The sequence below is a fragment of the Onychomys torridus genome, chromosome 4, assembly GCF_903995425.1.
Source record: "Onychomys torridus chromosome 4, mOncTor1.1, whole genome shotgun sequence".
In the NCBI taxonomy this organism is placed as follows: domain Eukaryota; kingdom Metazoa; phylum Chordata; class Mammalia; order Rodentia; family Cricetidae; genus Onychomys; species Onychomys torridus.
In genome coordinates, this window is record NC_050446.1 from 5955261 (window position 1) to 5974809 (window position 19549).

The following is a 19549-nucleotide window of genomic DNA, read 5'->3' on the forward strand; positions in this document are numbered from 1 at the left end:
TTGCCCCACTACCACCCTAATTAGCAGAGGCTAGATTGAGAGACAATGCCACCAAAAAAAGTAAAACTATAAGGTGAGGGGATGGCTCAACGCTTAGGAACACTTGTTCTCGCAGAGGACTCTGACCTAGGTCCCAAACACACCCGTACATGGTGGCTCACAATCTGTAACTCCAGTTCCAGGGGATCTGACACAGCCGTCTGACCTCCACAAGCACCAGGCACGCATGGGGCACACATACATACACGTAAGCAAAACATTCACAAATAAAGAAGTTTAAAATAAAAATGAAGAATAAAAACAAATGAAACCACCAAAACATGGGCCAGTGAGATGTCTGCTGGTAAAGGTGCTTGTCCCAAGCCTAACGACATCAGTTCGATCCGGATGACCTAATCCACATGGTGGAAGGAGAAAACCAACTTGAAAAGTTCACTTCTGTCCTGTACAGGCGCGCTGTCACCTCGGCCCCACATCAGATATTAAGATTAAAAAACCATCTAAAACACCCAAACTTCATTGGCTAGCTCAGTCCTGATGGCCACGCCTTCAGACTCATCCCACACTCCAATTGGACAATCTTGCCCACCAGGGCACAAGCTCCCATTGGTCAGCTGTAATTGGGGGCGGGTTCCAGGGTCCCATTGGCCACGCCTGCCGCCGAGGCCGCGCTCGCCCGAGCTGCGACAGTTCGCGGGTCACTCTCTGCTGGTGCCACTATGTCGCCCGAGGACGCCGAGGAGACGGAGACGCTGTCGCTATTGCGGCCGCCGGACGCCAGGTGCGGACCCCGGGGGTCTGCGGCCTCCCTCTCACGCCCAGCGGCGCCGCTCACGCCCCGCCTTGTCCCGCAGCGTTCCCCGCGGCCGCCGGGTCTTCCTCGCCGCCTTCGCCGCCGCCCTAGGCCCGCTCAGCTTCGGCTTCGCGCTCGGCTACAGCTCCCCAGCCATCCCCAGCCTGCGGCGCACCGCGCCCCCCGCCCTGCGCCTCGGAGACAGTGCGGCCTCCTGGTTCGGGGTGAGCCCGCGGGGGTCCCCCACTCTCCGCCGCACCCCAGGGTCCTTATTTCCTCTGTGGCTGCGGGGCGTGGGGTGGAGGGATCGTGGACCATGGCCCTTGGTGACCGTCCGGGTTCCCAGGCCATCGTGACCCTGGGCGCTGCGGCAGGGGGCGTACTGGGCGGCTGGCTCGTGGACCGTGCAGGGCGCAAGCTGAGCCTCCTGCTTTGCACCGTGCCCTTCGTGACCGGCTTTGCCGTCATCACCGCGGCTCAGGACGTGTGGATGCTGCTCGGAGGCCGTCTCCTCACTGGCCTAGCTTGCGGAGTCGCCTCACTAGTGGCACCGGTGAGTGGTTTGGGCCTTCTAGATGATCTTTGCCAGGAAGGGGGCAGCTAGTAAGCAGTGAAGCCATTCCTCACGCCCAGCATTGCCCTTAGTTGAGCCTTTTACTCTACAAATGATGGTATCCCTGTTGTTTAGCAGTTGTGGCTGGATTCCCCCCATTTTCATGTTAGCAGGGCGGTTTTGTTCTGGTTTGCCCCTGGGACAGACTTCTCACTAACTTCACCGCTTGAAGCCTACACATTTGCAGCTCACACACCAGGATCATTTACCTGGGCACAGGCTCTTCTCTAAGCTCAGTCCGCTCCCTTGTAAATTAAGAGTTATCCCTGGAGCTGACCAGCAAGGAAGAAGTCTTTTTTTCTAACTCACATTTGTGCATATTAAACGTGTACTGGGCTGGACCTAGTGGCACATGCCTGTAATCCCAGGACTTGAGGGGTAAATACATGAAGATCCGGAATTCATGGTTATCTTCAGCTCATCGGAGGCTAGCCTGGGCTACATGAAACTGTCTAAAAAAAGTAAAATGAGTATAAGGAAGTTCTGTGCGCTCCTCTCTCCCTCTGCTCATACACACAGCAGCAACCATTACCCACAATCCTCTTTAAAAATCTGCAGAAGATGGGGTGTCACTCTGCGGAAGTGCAGTTAGACCCTTCCATCTAAGGGCCCAAGTGAAGTCTCACCTTACCTACCCAGGTGTATATCTCGGAAATTGCCTACCCAGCCATCCGTGGGCTGCTTGGCTCCTGTGTGCAGCTGATGGTTGTCACCGGCATCCTCTTGGCCTACGTAGCAGGTAGATTTGCATGCTGCCTTTTCTCCCCGTTAATGGCTACATGGCCACTTTGGAAACTGAGGTTTATAGAGGGCAGGAGTTTGCCCAGTGCTACTGACCAAGGTGCCAGGTTCTCAGTCACACTCCTGGGAGCTTGGTGTGGTGACTGAGCGCCAGGGAGAACTAGAGCAGGTGGTTTCTTCATTGTCCCAGAAGCCCACCACACTGTGGAGGGACTCAGCAGAGGGTTCCAGTGCTGAGGGGTGGGGTATAGGGAAATGCTTTAGCTCCCTCACTGGGGGAACTGGAGTTTCAGCATGTTATCACTGGCTTCAAGTCACATGAAGGAGGCTGGTTCCAGGGACCCTGAGGGGCAGAGCTGGTGGCCTGCAGAGGTTGCTATGTGACTTTGGCCAAGTTTCACTGGCCCTGAGAGCCTCAATTCCCCACCCTAAATAAATGCCCGGGCCAGGAAAGTACATATGAAGAGAGCCTGAGAGCATATCCCCAATGAGAGTTGTTAAAAGGTGATGGCTTGAGAGCCATGGGGGCAGGGTGGCTGACAGGCTATGATCTAGCCTTGGGTCTACATACTGGATCTTCACAGTGGACCCCACACAGGTCTCAGCCTTTCATTTTTAACTCCTTTATCGTCCCGGCTCTTCTGTGTCATCCCTGCAGCCTGGCTGCCTCAGGAGCGCAGCGGTGAGCCAGAGCCCCTACAGGGCACAGATGTTGACCCTGGTGGGGAGACAGTCAGTGTCCGTCAGCCGCAGTGTTCCCTCCAAAGCGTCTTCATCACACTGCCTTGCATTGATCTGGTTCTGTCCTTTTGACCCACTGGTATGAGTTGACTGTGACACGAGAAAGTGACGTGGTGGGAACAATGGTGCCTCAGTCACGAGACTATTTGTGAGCCTTACTGCTAAAGTAAACGGACTCCACACGTGCTGTACCATGCACCATGCATGCAGTTTTTAAATCTTATTTTTATTTGTTATTTTTTGGTTTTTCAAGACAAGGTTTCTCTGTGTAGCCCTGACTGTCCTGGAACTCTTTTTGTAGACCAGGCTGGCCTCAAACTTAGAGATCCGCCTACCTCTGCCTCCCAAGTGCTGGGATTAAAGGCGTGCGCCGCCATGCCCAGCTTAGTTACTTGTATATTGCTATGACAAAACACCATGATCAAGGCAACTTATAAAAGTAAACATTTAATTTGAGGTGTATGGTTCCAGAGTATCCATCATGGTGGGGAGCGTGGCAGCAGGCAGGTAAGCATGGCACTAGAGCAGAGGTGGAGAGCTAACTGGGAGTGGCAAGGACTTTTTAGATCTCAAAGCTGCCCCCACTAACATACCTCCTACTCCCACCAACTGGGGGCCAGGTATTCAAACACATGAGCAGAGAGGGCTTTTCTCATTCAAACTGCCACACACAAAAGAGTTAAATGATACAATAAAATCATGATGAAGCTACAACGTACGGCTTGAGAAGTAGTTCAGCAAGTAGAAGAACTCGCTGCCTAAGCATAAGGACCTGAGTTCAAATCCCCAGAACCCACATCAAAAGCTGAAGTGTGGTCATGAGTTCCTGTAAGTCCAGCGCTGTGGTAGGGCAGAGACGGGAGGATGCTGACCACCAGCCTAGCTCCAGGTTTAATGGAAGACCCCAGTCTAGGGAATAAGATGGGCAGCATAGACATCAGTGCCCTCCTCTGGCTTCCACACTCCTACATGAGTACATACACGCCACACTCACACAAATAAATCGAGAATTATTTTAAAAGTATACTGTAGTAAATGCATCAACGCGATAGCAGTCATTTCTAACCATTGTCAAGTATTCTGCAGCGCCCAGGTTTTAACGTGACTGGGAGCACAGCCTTTGGTTTCCACCAGGATCACCATTGCAGTGCACTATAATATGTTACCATGGCTACAAGGCAGGCTTGGCCATGGACATCTTTCAGCTGTTACAATTTTACATCTTCTGTGCAGTCCATCTGTATTTCCCTTAATAGATGTCACCCAATGATGTCCTCTCTAGCCAACATGAAGGCAGCCAGGCGAGGCAGTGAGGTGCCCACCCTTGGAGCAAGGTGGGTAGGCTGGCTCGCCCTGGCTCTGACATCTGCCTTTACAGGCTGGGTCCTGGAGTGGCGCTGGCTGGCCGTGCTGGGCTGTGTGCCTCCTACCTTCATGCTGCTGCTCATGTGCTGTATGCCTGAGACCCCACGCTTCCTCCTGACTCGACACCAGCACCAGGAGGCCATGGCTGCCCTTCGGTTCCTGTGGGGCTCTGAGGAGGGCTGGGAAGAGCCCCCGCTTGGGGCTGAGCACCAGGTGAGAGGCTGAGAGTGGGGCAGAGAGCACAGCCTGCTCCCAAGGCCACACACCTGAGTGGCAGCAGCCCTCCACCCTCAGTGAGGACCAGTACCACCCTGCCTGAGCAGGTGGGGCCCAGCTGGAGCCCCACTTAGCTCCTACTGTCCCAACAAGTGAAAGGCCAGGCCTGAGGGAACCGGGTGAGGGCTTTCATTTAATGGGAACCACAGGCAGGGGCGTCTCAGAGTCAGTGGCACACAGACACTTTGCACCTGGCTGTCTTTGAGTCTTGGCTCCTTTATCTGTAAAAGGATAGTCCTCACCTCACGGTGATGCTGAGGTCCACACGGATGGCTACAGGAGGTATTCTCCTCCCCCAGGGGGAGTGAGCCTGAACACACACAAGTGCTTGTCAGGTACAGGACTCTTTCCCGAGGACTCGAGTGTGAGCCTCCGCCCTCCCCTCCTATGTGAGGAGGCTGCAGGGGTCTGTCTGCACACTCGGAGCCACAGGTGGGGTGGGGCCAGCAAGCTAAGGCTCAGTCTCCTCCACTCAGGCTTCTGGGCTCAAAGAAGGGTTCTTTGGGTCGGGAGAGAGAACACTGACGAGCCATCTTTATGGCAGGGCTTCCATCTGGCTATGCTAAGGCGCCCTGGTGTCTACAAGCCCCTCGTCATTGGCATTTCACTCATGGCCTTCCAGCAGCTGTCAGGGGTCAATGCCATCATGTTCTATGCCAAGACCATCTTTGAGGAGGCCAAGTTCAAGGTAAGAGGCCTCCGCCAGCCTGCCTCATGCCACGTGTGAATTAGCCTCCCGAAGCCTGGGGAGCTTTTGACCCAGCTTAGAGCCAGAGAGAGGGAGGGACCTGTCTCTCTCCAGCAGACCAGCTTTCCCCTCCTCCAGGACAGCAGCCTGGCCTCGGTCACTGTGGGCATCATCCAGGTCCTCTTCACTGCTGTGGCGGCCCTCATCATGGACAGAGCAGGTCGGAGGCTGCTTCTAGCCTTGTCGGGTAAGGCCTGAGGGGAAGGCTCAGCCTCCCCAGCTCACATGGGGAAACAGGGTCAGGGAGGCAAGTGACCATCTGTCCCAAGCCTCCTTTTCCCACTCTGAAATGGGGAAGGGCTGTGGTGAGGTCAGGCCCTGGGCAGTAGCTTTGGCCTACACACCCATAGTGCCCACTGGAACCTGTGAAGGCCGCTGTGGGTGTGGCTGAACGCTGCCCTTTATCAGAGCAGCCTGCCTAGCCTGTGCCTGTGCCTGCAGGTGTGATCATGGTATTCAGCATGAGTGCCTTTGGTACCTACTTCAAGCTGACCCAGAGTGGCCCCAGCAACTCCTCCTCCCATGTAGGCCTCATGGTGCCCATCTCTGCAGAGCCTGGTGATGTCCACGTGGGGCTGGCCTGGCTGGCTGTAGGCAGCATGTGCCTCTTCATTGCTGGTAAGAAGGGACTTGGGACACTGAGTAGGGTTGTTTTCCCTATAGCCCACCATGCCAAGGTCGGTAGCACACAGCTTCAAATCTCATCTTACTTGGCTTTGCCCCTCTGCCCCAAGGAACATGACTTCTGTGCATGTGGCTCTGACCGTGTGCTGGGCACTGAGCTAAATTCTTTCACATACTCTCCATGACAACCTGCAAGCAGGTCCCATCCTTATCCTGAAGTCTACATCAGGAAGGGACTTGCCCAAGGCCTCCCAGCATTTGAGGGCTGGAGAACCCCTAAGGCCCACAGGCTAGGGGGAAGGATGGTGTCAGAGCCCAGCATGTGGGCCTTAACACTGCCTTGCTCCCCAGGCTTTGCAGTGGGCTGGGGACCCATCCCGTGGCTCCTCATGTCGGAGATCTTCCCTCTGCATGTCAAGGGTGTGGCTACTGGTGTCTGTGTCCTCACCAACTGGTTCATGGCCTTTCTGGTGACCAAAGAGTTCAGCAGCGTCATGGTAAGTGTAGACCCACGCCTTTCCCTCACACTGTCAGCAAAGGCTTACCTCATGAAACTACTTTCACTGCCAGAGAGATTCCGTGTCTGTGACCTTGAGTGTGAGCAGATGTCCCCTCATGACGGGGACACTGCCATCTCAGGAGTGACATGGAGCCAGAGGCTAAACCAAATGAGCAACCAAATGACCCCCTAAGTCTTCAGCCTGCGTTGGGGTGAAACAATATGGCCGGCCTTCCCCATTAATGCATGTCAGAGACACAGACCAGAAGCCCGTGATATATATAAGGAAAATGGACAGACCTGGGCTCTGAGACACACATACACACAGAGGGAGAGGGCCTGCTTCCCTGTGTGTGGCCTTGCGTACTGCTTAACTGCGTCTCTCAACATGGACCTGAAGAAGAGGTGCAGGCACATAGCAGTCCTTCTCTAGGTTCAAGGGCCTGTCAGTTCCATTCACACTTTCTTCCCTCGGTGTTAGCTGACGCTGATGTGGCTGCTGCCTGTCAGCTTCCTAGCCACTAGAGAGAGGTCCTGGGGCAGATGAGCAGGTCATCTTTTCAGTCACTGGTGCCCTCCATGTCTCCTGGCATGTGCCAGGCCCAGGCCTGTCTAAGGCAGCAAAGATGGCAACAACTGAGGTGAACAGGGTCGCTTTCATGACGGGTGCCAGGAAGGTAGTGGGCGATGTGGACACCCAGCTAGCCAAAGACATGCTCAGGCAAGCAGAGCCATCATGGAATGTGGTAGGAGCAGCCAGCACAGGACCTGGGGGAGGAAGCCCAGAAGGACGTGACGAGGACCCAGCAGGGCCCCAGGGGAGCACCCTGTTGAAAAGGCTGAGGTCACCAGGTGACCTCTCCTGCAAAGAACCAACAGAGGAGGGGGACTTTGCTCTGCCACCTGCAAGGTCATAGACTCACCCCCACCCTCTCTCAAGAGCGACAATTCCCCTTCCTCACCACAGAGAATTCACAGTAGCTGGGACACTGGAGGGGCGCCTAAAGTGTAGGGGTGAGGGCGGTAAACTAGGGTGCCCAGAAACGGGAACCCAGTGTCCTTGACCTTTCTACATTACCTACTGTGAGCCTCAGTTTCTCAGACACACGTCACCTTGGGTGGCGGTGAGCTATCATCCACACAGGTGGATGTCCAGAGACATGATAAGCCCGGCAGGCTGCAGTCGGGATGCTCCTGGGCTGTGAGGGGCCTTTGACCTCTGGCTACCTCCACATGTGCCTTCCTCTTTCTGCAGGAGATCCTCAGGCCCCATGGTGCCTTCTGGCTCACCGCTGCCTTCTGTGTCCTCAGTGTCCTTTTCACATTGACCTCCATCCCTGAGACTAAAGGCAGGACTCTGGAACAAATCACAGCCCATTTCGAGGGACGGTGACAGCCACTTTCTGTGCCTGGCAGCCACGAGCTGGGCTAACTTTGGGTTTCAGAAGGAGTAGAGCGCCTGTAGCTGAGCCACACCTCAGTCTGAGCCTGGAGCCTCCGACTCCTCACCTCAGAGCCCCGCCTTGTCTGGGTTGAGAACAGACCAATGCTGTGAGGTTCACCAGGTTCTGGATCTAGTCTCCGCAGCCTGCGGCACACACAGCACATCTGAGGAGCTGTGCAGCCGAGCCTGGCATGAGCACCTCCTGCCTCAGACTACAGCATCTGAAGTGACGTGAGACCTCCTGCCTCCTGTTTTCTGGCTGGGGATCTTTTGGCTCCTGGTTTCTAAGCATCCTCCTGTGCCTCACACTTGACTGTAGGATCAGAAAGGTATTTGGCCACATAAAAGTTGGGCTCAGAAACAAGGTTGTGACCTCTTCCAGTGAGCCCAGATTGAGAAGAAATGTTCTAGTCAACCAAGCCCTCCTCGGCCCTGCCCAGAGATCCTGTGGATCCACCTGGGGTCAGCCACCTTACTCATCATCACTTGGAGGTTCTTTCCAGCTCTTTCCTGGGCTCAGTGTCCTGGGTCATTAGCCACCAAATCTTGTTGAGTTTCCAAAAATAAAAAATAAAAAAATAAACCTTTCTGTTTGGCTTTCATGGAGCCATTAGTCTTTTGCAGGTTGCTGGTATTATGGGTCATACATACTGGAGTAAATTAGAGGACAGATTGAGTCAGCATGATTGCCAGCAGCCAGCCATCTGCTAGGCACTTTACTGGCATGGGAAAGCTGTCCCTTTCCAGAGGTGACCCCAAGTGAGACCATGGCTACATCCTGACACCCACTCTCAGTTATTCAAAACAGTGGGCTTGTGGGGCCAGGGGAGGGGGGAAGCCTTTAATCCCAGCGCTGGAAGGCAGAGGCAGGTGGGTCTGGGAGAGCATCCTTCCACCATGTGGGCCTGGGATCCTGGATAGCAGGTGTCGTTCTCCAGCGGCTCATCTTGCCAGCCCTCACGCCTGGCTTTCTGTGGACGAGCTACGATCTCGGCTCAGGTCCTCAGGCTGTCAGAGCAGCCACTTTACTGACTGCTGACACCCCCAGCCCCTGGTGTCTTTTTCTTTACATTTATTTATGGTCAGACTTGAGTCATAGCTCATGTGTGGAGATCAGAGGACAGCTTTAGTCCCAGGTTTTGAAGCAAGGGCCTTTGCCCACTAAGCCATCCTTGCCAACTACAAGTGTCTGTTACGGTCTACTCTGGCTAATGGAGAGTGGTGCCAGTTGTCCATGCGGGTGGAACGCTGCTGTCGCTTTCACAATCTTGGTGACTTAAAGTTGGGCAAGAAAGAATGCAATTGTAAATTATTTTTGTTTGTGACTTTTTATTTTATTTTGGGGACTGTCACACTCTCTAGTCCATCTCCTATCTCCTGAGTCTCCTCCCCAGCCCATGGCTTTCCTGTTCCCTCTGTCAGGACGCCGTTCCTGCTCTGTCCCGACTGTGTAGTTAGTGGATGCTGTTTTTCCTGGTTGATGTTTTTTCTCGCTTTCCACTTAGATCCTTTTTGTGGGGAGTATGGAGACAAGTTCTTGCCTTAGAGCAGCCCAGGCGGGCCCTAAAACTCAACTATAGCTCAGGCTGGCTTCAAGCTTGGTGATCCTACCACTGGGTGCTGTAATCCCAGGTGTGCAATTTCAGGTGTGCAAACCACACCTGCCTTCACTGATCCTTTTTGTGTCTTTGCTCGGTTTCACTTTATGTTCTACAATCCTTTGCCTTGCTAGTCATGCTTTAAAGCAATTCTAATCCTTTTCAATGACGATTGTGAGGATTCTGAGCAGAATTACACCGGCAGCTTTGGTGGGCTGAAATACTCTCTGCAAGTGTCACTTAAGCCGAGTAAGCTGTTGGGTGGTGTGGCCCAGGTCTCCTGTATGAGGCAGGAGGGATGGAACCAAACATATAGGGTGTACAGAGAGACAGATGTACAGACAGACAGTGTATAGATGGGTGTACAGAGAGACAGATATACTGAGAGACAGGTGTATAGACAGGTGTACAGAGAAACAGTGTACACAGAGGTGTACAGAGAGACAGGTGTACAGAGAGACAGGTGTACAGAGAGACAGGTGTACAGAGAGACAGGTGTACAGAGAGACAGGTGTACAGAGACATAGGTGTACAGAGACAAGGGTGTACAGAGACATGGAGTGTACGAAGAGACAGTGTGCAGTTGTTGCCGAGGGCTGAGAAGCCTAGAGTCTGCAGTGAGTCAGCGGCTGGTGGCCCAGGAGTGCTGACAGCATGACTCCAGCCCAAAGGCAGGCACGAGACTCAGAAAGTGCCATTGCTGCCAACAACCGTAGCCAGCTTTTGCTGCGGGTGCTGGAGACCCACCCTCGGGTGTCGGCTGTGGAGCAAGCACTTCGGTGACTGAGCAATCCCCGTCCTTGTTGTCCTACTCTCTGTCTCCTCCACAGCAGCCTATGCTGTCTAGGGGTGGGTGTCTTTTCTAAGGATATAAACTTCCACCATTTGAAAATCAGATTGAGCCAGGCGGCAATGGCACCTGCCATTAATCCCAGCACTGGGGAGGCAGAGGCGGGCAGATCTCTGAGTTCCAGGCCAGCCTGGTCTATAGAGTGAGTTCCAGGGCAGCCAGAGTTAAACAGAGAAACTGTCTTGAAAAACAAACAAACAAACAAACAAACAAAAACAAACAGAGGCATTATTAACATAAACAGGACCCAACAATTAGTACAAAATCTAATGATTTATAGCACAGCGTAGTTATGAGCCACCACCACACTCAAGGACAGAACACTTTCATATCCCTGTGCAGCGTCAACCCTGTATCTATGGCCCTGGACACCAGTGGCCTGTGCTCTCCATCAGGCTTTCTACAGAATCATATAAAGGTGTAATCATGGTGTGAGGCCTCTGAGCCTGGCCTCTTTGATGGAGCACAGCACCTTTTGGATTCATTCATGTGGTTAGGGGCATCAACAAGTCACTTCCTGTAATCTGAGAAAACTGTCACTATTTCCAGTTTGGGGCTATTACTGGGGGTGTGGAGCCCCACTGCTAACATCTGAGACCAATCTTGTGTGTGGAGAGGAACTGCTGGGCATGTGCTGGCCTATTTCAGAAGCTGCTTCGACTTTCAAAGTTGTGTTGCCCATCCCCACACGCAGTGGCTCCGTGTCCTCGATGCTTATTCCCTGTTCCAAAGCAAGCCATCTTTTCTAAAGTCGTCCTCTGCTTTCTGATTTCTCCTCCGATGAATGGATCTGGTTGTCTCGACCCATCTCAAACAGCTCATTTATCTGACATGTCTGGTGTGTTTCGTCCACACTTATGCTTAGGGCTGAAGAACTTCATTCTAATACCTGGCATAAGTCTCCCGACTCAACACACACACCTCCCTGATGCACTACAGATTTGTTTCTATTCATACACCTCCGATGTCATTTTGGTGGGTTTTGACAAGGAAGAAATGGAGCTAAGTGTGTATGCTTGCTTCACCATCAGTATGTGCGATTACCGTGCTGACACAGTACCTGGCAAACATAGGTGCTCAGATATTTGCTGGATGTAGAATTATTCCATTGTATAACTATATCAGTACTTAAGTCAAACCTTTATTAAATACAGAACTTAAAACAATTCCACATTCCACATTTAGGTTGTTTCCAGTCTCTTTATTGAGAATTCGGGTGTCATATGTAGATTCATTTTAAAAGGGGGAGACTGACAATAGATGGAGATAAAAGATTAAGGGCAATGGTAGAGATAGATGGAGAAGCAATGAAACCATGGTAGTGAGAGGTGAGGGGTGAAGGGTGAGGGTGGACATGAAGGAGGCAACTAAGACTAGATGTTGTCTGAGCAAACCTTCACAGGATGAAACCGTACAGGTGTGGTTGTTGGTCAATAAGGTGCACACTGGCAGAACAACCCATCCATCTTGAAAAGCTGCAATGGGCTGTGTCTGAGAAGGGCCTTCCCTCATGACCAAGTCAGTTCTCAGGGAGTCACAGAAAGGCCATGGAGTAGTACCTCAGAAGGTGTGGACGTGACTATGACTAGGGAAGTTAGCTGGCTCAACACTTCAGGCCACAGGTGCTGAGGCAAGTGGCCTACACCACTGTCTGCTCAGCCATCTATTCTCAGCCAGACTGGTCCTTGCAAAGGTTAACGGTAGCTTGGCCACTGTCCAGCCTCTGTCAATGGGCTAATGAAAGAGCAGAAGGCAAGAGGTCAGGCATATAGACCACGGGAGAGGTGATTAAACATGTAGGCAATATCACTGTGGCTTCAAACTATTCCCTGTAACCTGGGGGAGGAGCCAGGCAGCATGGGGAAGGGTAAGTCAATTTACCAAACTCCAGTTCTAGTGTAGTACTTACTGCCTGGGTGACTTGGACTGTCACAATATCTATGGGCCAATTAATTACCTCTAAATGGCCTGGTGCTCAGGTCTGTAAAGCGCTTGGAACAGAGGATGGCAAAGAAAATGCTGGTCCACAGCAGCTGTTTGAGAGGTGTGGTAGGGAGCGGCATGCAAAGTCAGGGAAACTCAGGGATGTATCTATCATAAACGGACACTTGAAAGGGAGTTCTCAAGGAAGGGCTTCACTCTATAAACCAGGCTGACCTTGAACTCTTAATCCTACTGCCTCAGGTCTCTACCCCAGTGCTGGAACTCCAGATACACACTACCAAGCCTGGCCTGAGGTTTCCTCCTGCTTGCTCCCCACCCTGCCTCCTCAGTGTAGTGCCTTCTGACTACCCACCTTGCTTCCAGATGCCAGTGCTCTGGGGATCCATACATTCCCTAAGGCCTCCTCAGTCTCTGGAAACTTCCCCTCAGAGTATAAGGTTTGAGAAGCCAAGAGCAGCTCCATCAGGCAGTCCTGTACCTGCCCTGCCCCTCCTCCACCAAAGAGCCTAAGTCAACACCATAAGAACAAGGCCATGGGGGGAAGATGGCCATTCCCAGAGAAGAGGTGTAGCAGGCACAGCTTTATGCAGCCCGAGGTACAAACCTGCACTACCACAAATGTCAACTACTCCTTACCACATCCACATTACCACCCCCAGAATGACGTGGGCAAATCCTGGTTTCTGCAAAGCGCAGAAGTGGCCTAGCACCCCTAAGTAGCCATATGCAGAAAGACATCATCTGACTCCTGAAGCACTCTGCTACCTCCCGGCGGTCAAAACTGAGATCACTAAGACAGGAAACCTGCTAAAGACCAGTGGCCCTTACGGGGTTTGCTCCTACTAGGCCTTAGAGCCATGAAGATCACACTACCTGAGGTGTGATACTCTGGGCTGCCTCGATCCCAAGCAGGGAAAACGATGACTCCCTGGGCTCCAGAGCTCCCCCTGACTGCTGTGCATGGTAGGTCAACAGAATAGTGTGAGGTTCAAGCTGCTTTCCTCTAAACGACCCTCCCGGACCACGCCCCGGCACAAACTTGCTTAGGAAAGAATGACATCTGTTCTCTGGGGAGGTCGCCCGCTGGCAGCATAAGCACCCTTCCCGGCATCCCTGGCGGCCTGGTCGCTCCCCGTCCGAGGTTCCGCGTCCGGATCCGAGTGCGCCTGAAAGATGCGGAGTTAGTTCTCAGAATGGACTCTGGAAGCGAGGACGGGCATGCGGGAGCTTCTGTGTAAAATACACTTCACGAGGCAACAGGGGTCACAATCCTGGAGGCCGGGAAGAGACCGCAGAGGCGTGGACACACACACGGTGACGTGTTAGAGGTGAGTTCCGGTGTGCGGACAGCGCGTGGCCGGAAGTGACGCACTTCTGGCGCGCCCGCCTGCCGCAGGGTGAGTCGGTCCACGCGGTTTCCAGGGCGAGGGCTCGCACGTCCCGGAGCCGATGCGTCGCGGGTGAGAGGAGGCGGAGAGCCGTGCAGTTGTTCAGCTTCCCCACTGGTGTGCGCAGACCAGACCTCCACCAGCGGTCTGAGCGGAGTGATCTCTGCGTCCCTAACTGCCTCTTAGCCAGTGCCGAGAGGGGTAAGAGCGACGTTAGCCTTCCGCCCCGGGGAAGCAGCTGGGGATGCTTGGAACAGGGAACGCTTCCAGGGCAGGTTCAGCCTCTTAGCACGGACTTCGTAGAGGACAGGGGAATGTGCTGTCCGAAGGTCCTTCTTACCCTGGGTTTCTCTGTAGAAAATAGATCTTAGCTCTCTTCGTGTCTCTAAGAACTGTAACCAGGTGAAATAGCGTCTAAGGTATTTGGAACACAGAACAGAACAAATGTGACTATCCTACCTGCATCACAAAAGATGATGATGTACAGGGGCTAGATGCACATCAGCAACAGGTCTATGCTAAAACCGGTGTCCGGTTCTGGCCTTTTACTCAGATTAAGTCACACATCATAGTAGTCGTTTCATGGTTTTAAAGGTGACCCTTTTACATTCGGTGGTTCAGGCAGGATTTTCATGTAGTTATGTAACCACTATTTAATTCCAGAACACATCATCTGGAAGAGAAACCCCTTATCTATTACTAGTCATTCCTCAGACCTAAGCTTTCTGTCTGGATTTGCTGGGCATGTTACATAGATGGATTCATGCAATACATGGCCTTTTTGTCTAGCCTGTCAGCGTGGTGTTCAGGGCTTATCCATGCTATAACTTATATGAATGTATATTCATTTATGATTGAATAACATCCCACGTTACAAACACATTTTGTTTATTCCTCAGTAAATGGACATTTTGGATTACTTTCACTTAACAGGTCGTTATGAGCATTGCTGCAATTAATGTGTATGCAAAGGTTGTGTAATGACATATTTAACATTTGTGTGTGCACCCATGCCAAGTGTACATATGTGCACATGTGTACAGGTGCCCAAAGAGGCCAGAAGAGGGTGTTAAATCCCCTGGAATTACAGGTGATTGTGAGCTAACCTATTGTGGGTACTGGGAATTGAACCTGGGCCCTCTAGAAGCGGACATCCTCAGTGTACTTGTTTTTAAGGGGAGAAAGCCTCCAGTCTTTAGTCAGACGTTATTAGTGCCACATTCCATAGTAGTTAATTTCTAGTGTTTTTGGTTTTGCAGTATTTCAATTAGCCTAGAGCCTTATGCTTTCTAGTCGATTTCACCCTACCCTCTTAAGAATTTTTATGTTTATGCTTGTGAATAAATGCCACATGCATGCAGGTACCCACATAGCAGGTGTCAAATCCCTAAGGGCTGGAATTACAGGTGTTTTAGCCAGTACAGGTGCTAGGAAACAAACTCAGGTCCTCTGCAGACTTTAAATTCTTTTAGATTTTAAGGTGCATGTTGACCTTGCATTTATGTGCATCACATACATGTACATACATGCCCTGAGAGGCCACCAGTATTATTCAACTGTCATGTGTGTTATGAACAGAACCCAAGTCCTCTGTCAGAGCAGCCAGCATCCTTTAACTTCTTAAAACTGTTTCCCCAAATATCTCAGGGTGGCCTTGTATTTAAAAGCTTTCTACTTCAGCCTCCAAAATAGCCAAATTATGGTGGGTGCCAGGAAAGCAGCTTGTGTTTTACAGGTGTCCACTATGGTGGCCCTTGTTTCTTCTGCTTATGGTAAGCTGAGTCACCCACTAGTAATGTACTTCTCATCTGCAGCCACTTTCCCCAGAGAACTAAATACACCCCATTTCTAAACCCATCTACATGGAAGGCCTTGTATACCAACCGATTTACCCATAAAGTCCTAAGACCAGCAGAGAGGTCCTAGTTCAGGCAGATCTGAATTCAAGGCCAGCCTAGTCTAGTGTCCCATAACTAGAGCTATATACATAGAAACTGTCTCAAAAAGCTAAAATAAAAACTTAAAAAAAAAACCACCTTAGACTTTTACAAGACAATCCCCCCCTTTCACTGATGTATGATTTGCACACTGATCCCCAGCATTGGACACTGGGAGCAGGCTGGCTTTGAACTCAAGAGATCCTCCTGGCTCTGCCTCCTGAGTGCTGGGATCAAAGGCATGAGCCACCACTGCCCAGCATGTTTTATTTGCATGTATGTCAGGTTTCCTGAAACTAGTGCTGGGAATTGAAACCAGGTCCTCTGGAGGAGCAGCCAGTGCTCTTTACCTACCAACACCAGAATCCTTTCTACACCAGAGTGGGGAAATGGCAAAAGCTGACCACAGTCCTAGCACCCAGGGGCCATGTCACCTGAGCCTCCCCACTCATGGTCAACACAGGTGACTCCACAGGCAGCAGACAGGCTTTATCCATTTCTCCCAGCACCTTCCCTTCCCCTAGGGCGGCTGGATTCTTCTTTGTAGACTGCTGCCAGCATGGGCGTGTACAGTAAGCACACTTGGTATCCTTGGGATTTGGCGTGGTTGTGAACAAGCTTGTAGATGCTGGAAATCAAATTCTAGTCAACTGCAAAAATACATGTGCTACCAAGTCATCTATGCAGTGTTTTAATTCAAGTTGCATTGGATCTTTTCTTCCTCTAAATACAAACATAATTTGTGTTCATTGGGGAGAAAGACTCATGAAATGGAAAAGTCACCCTGAACCCCACACTGCATGGTTGTGGTCCAGGTGTAGTGCTTTCTCAGATGCCTTGCTGTACTGTCTTTTGTAACAAAGAAACTTAGCTGGCTTTTGGGAACCTGTACCCCACACTAGATACCACCTTGCCCAGGTTTGACCCAAGGTGGGGAGTTCTGGTCCTGCCTCAATTTGAGGTGCCAAGCTTTACTTTACCTCAAGCCCATAGGAGGCCTGCCCCCTTTGAGTGGAGCCGGGAGTGGAAGAGAAGGGGGGGGTTGATGGAAAGGAGTACTTGGAAGGGAAACTGGCCGGTATGTAAACTAGAGCAAGTCTTGCTGACAGCCTAACCACACCCACAGAAACGGGCCCTTTCCTTCCTAGCTCTTCTGAGCCTGTCTAGAGCTACACCAGGACTCCATATTCTACTACCACGGCCATACTGAACATCCCAAAGAGAAACACTCCCCGCCCAAAAACAGCCAGGCCACTGGTTATCAGGTAGATGGGCTTTTATTGAAATGTTCTCTCTTGTTCTTAACTCTGTGGAAAAAGAGAAAAATTCTCAATCACAAAGGGGAATATACATTACAAAGAACTTTCACCCTCTAAGGATGTTACCAGAGGCAACAAAGGCCCAGCTGCCCCCACCATAACAAAGGGAAATCATGCAAAGTCACTTACAGCTGGGCATTCCACCACACCACTGTTGATGTCGTCAATGATGTCATGAGGATGGCGCCCGTCCACATTGCAGCCCACAGACTGTGCAGTACCCAGGATCTCTTTAATAGTCCCTATATTAACAACAGTGGCCTTAGCAGAGACTCAGTCCCTTCCTTACAACTCTTGGATTGAGGAGCAAAGTAAAAAAACACGGCTCCATGGGTTTCCGTGATGTTTAAATGTGCTATGTGCACCCTGCTGGGCGCACCCATTTAATCCCAGCACTTGGGGGGCAGAGGCAGGCAGATTTGAGTTCAAAGCCAGTCTGGTTTACATAGCTAATTCCAAGACAGCCAGGACTACACAGAGAAACCCTGTCTCAGAAAAGTGCATCCCAATCTTGGTTGGGCCTTCAACAGCCGTTCAGTGAAAATAACTTGCTCTTACCAGAAAGTTCTCTGGCTAAAGACCGGTGTCGCATCTGTCGGGCAATGTTGACAATCTCATCAAAAGTGATGTTTCCACTGTGTTTTACTGCAGGAAAGACACAGGGTGGTTTTGCGTTTTAAAAGCTTTAGGTCAATCAAGACAAGATCCCATGATTTCGTTTTCCCCATTTCTGGGCTGTCCCCACGCTTTCGGCACAGAGTCATCCACATGGAGGACAACCCTGTTTCCTAAGCTGGGCTTGCTGTCAGCTCACCACTGGATTGCACCAGCCAACAGTGCTGGTCAGGTGCAGTGGCGGGTGGCTAGGGAGGAACCAAGTCCTCCCCAGGGTTATTTCTACACCCAGAGGATGAGTCACAGGACAAATGGCCTGAAGGCAGCCCATTCTGACCCAAGGATCATCAGAGGTAACTGAATCCCAAGCAGCAAACACTGGAGGGGAACCCCGGAGTGCAAATCGACTCACTGTTCTTCTGCTTCTTTCTGTCTCTTGGTGGCTCCTTGAGGGCTTTGATGATCAGGGCAGAGGCAGAGGGCACCACCTCAATCTGCAGGAGGTAAGTTAATGAGCACAGTGCAGGAATCCTCCAACACCAGTACTGCCACCAAAACATGCTAACGGGGCTAGCAAGACTTCTCAGTGGGAAATGACATTTCCTGCTGAGCCTGACCACTTAAGTTTAATGCCTACGCACCACACGTGGAACCCTGCAGCACCCTGGCTCCTACCTTCCAGAACAGCGAGATCCCATGACTGCCCAAGGGCTGCCACCCCAACCTCCCGACCCCCCACAAAGGAATACCTGGGCCTGTCTGTTCTGAATGGTCAGCTTCACTGTGATCCTCAGGCCTTTCCAGTCTCCGGTTGCCTTGGCAATGTCATCACCAACTTTTTTTGGAGACTGTGGAAATAATGGCATTAAATTAATGACCACGAGCCCAAAGCTGAAGGCACACCCTTCCTCAACACTAAACATAAAAGCAATGGATCACCTACGGCGCTTCGCTGCTAGCCTCTCACGTTACTAGGAGGGTGCGACCTTAACAGCGCATAGGCTGGCGAGAGGGATTGACCAGCCACTCACTGACTCCACTGCTCCACCTAACACTACTTCCTGTCCACCAAGCACATGGTACCGTTTGAGCTTCCTCTACCTCCTAGAATCCATGGGCAAGAGCCTGCAAGATGGCTCGGCCAAGCCCTATGACTGCCACAACTGTGCGGTGGCACGAGCCCATAGCCCCTGTTATCAACTTTCCTTTACAAGTGTTATGAACAAGTCAAAACGGGGCTGGAGGACCCGGGTTCGAGTCCCAGCACTCGCATGGTAGCTCGCCCTCATCAGGCACGTGGTGCCTTGACCTCCACAGGCAAACACACGCAGTCTGCTCTCACGTTAAGTACACACATCCACGGCTCTCGGCAGCGCCGACTTACCAGACCCAGGGGGCCGATCTTGGGGGCCAAGGCGGACGTGGCGCCGACCTCACCTCCGGTGCACCTCAGGTACACTGAGAAAAAGCAGAATCAGACCTTCGGCGGGGCGCGCCGGGTCGCGGGCCGCAGACCTCCGGGGCCAGGCCTTACCCTAAGGCGCACAGGCTGCAAGAGCGTCGGCACTCCCTCCCCATCTACACACGAGGACGCCGAGGCCCAGGGAGACCCGCCAGGCCCGGAGCCAGGCCCGGAGCCAGGCCCGGAGCCAGGCCCGTCCCCCGGCAGCCCGGCCGCGGCGAGGGCACGCACCGACTTTGATCTCGTTGGGGTCGAACTTGGGCGGCATGGTGGAGGCGGCTGGTGTCGGATGAACCCGGATTCGGGACGACCGAAGGAAGTTGCACCGTAGCCTGCTCCGAGCCGAAAGCCGAAAAGAAGGCCGTCTCCCCGCCCACGCCGGATATAGGCAGAAAAGCTCGGCTCTCGCGATAACCGCTGGCTCCGCCCCGTGTCGGGGCGACACCCTCGCCGCCCTGTTTTTTGTGGGCAGGCGTTTGCGGCAGAGGACTGGAGAGCCGTGTTCATGGGTGAGCTAGGGATTCGGAAGGGGTGGATGTTCGGAGCGCCTTTCCCGGGGGCAGTCAGAGTAGAAGGGCTGCCCAGAGGCCCT

At 52.3% G+C, this 19549-nt stretch overlaps 3 protein-coding genes and 1 non-coding gene across 11 annotated transcripts in view; 2 read left to right on the plus strand and 2 right to left on the minus strand.

Annotated features, from left to right (window-relative positions):
* Positions 1-649: 649 nt before the first annotated feature.
* Slc2a8 (solute carrier family 2 member 8) lies at positions 650-8461 on the plus strand. 4 transcript variants are annotated; one of them, XM_036185658.1, is made up of 10 exons: positions 650-781; positions 855-1017; positions 1140-1346; positions 2046-2145; positions 4267-4466; positions 5074-5217; positions 5356-5464; positions 5719-5895; positions 6253-6398; positions 7656-8459. In XM_036185658.1, exons 1-10 carry the CDS (start codon positions 720-722, stop codon positions 7791-7793), a joined length of 1446 nt encoding a protein of 481 aa, XP_036041551.1. In that variant the 5' UTR covers positions 650-719; the 3' UTR covers positions 7794-8459. The 4 variants fall into 4 exon arrangements, with proteins under 4 accessions (XP_036041551.1, XP_036041552.1, XP_036041553.1 ...); XM_036185659.1 differs by having other exon boundaries at positions 660-781; positions 5806-5895; positions 7656-8461; XM_036185660.1 differs by having other exon boundaries at positions 660-781; positions 1275-1346.
* Positions 8462-13658: 5197 nt separating this feature from the next.
* The window catches only part of Lrsam1 (leucine rich repeat and sterile alpha motif containing 1), a 47816-nt gene continuing 41925 nt past the window's right edge, over positions 13659-19549 (plus strand). For 4 of the 5 annotated variants that reach the window (XM_036183552.1, XM_036183556.1, XM_036183551.1 and 1 more), the window contains exon 1: positions 19170-19466. The gene's annotated coding sequence lies outside the window, so the exon portion shown is untranslated. Of the gene's footprint in view, positions 13826-19169; positions 19467-19549 lie in introns of those variants that run through there. The other variant, XM_036183553.1, reaches the window with a different exon arrangement.
* On the minus strand, positions 16820-19326 carry Rpl12 (ribosomal protein L12). Its single transcript, XM_036183557.1, has 7 exons — positions 19189-19326; positions 18880-18953; positions 18245-18343; positions 17908-17989; positions 17439-17525; positions 17010-17122; positions 16820-16868 (listed from the first exon to the last, which is right to left on the minus strand). The coding sequence occupies exons 1-7, from the start codon at positions 19223-19225 to the stop codon at positions 16863-16865; spliced, it is 498 nt and encodes a 165-aa protein (XP_036039450.1). The 5' UTR covers positions 19226-19326; the 3' UTR covers positions 16820-16862.
* On the minus strand, positions 17614-17740 carry LOC118583284. The gene has a single exon (XR_004944870.1). It is a non-coding gene; the product is annotated as a small nucleolar RNA SNORA65 (small nucleolar RNA).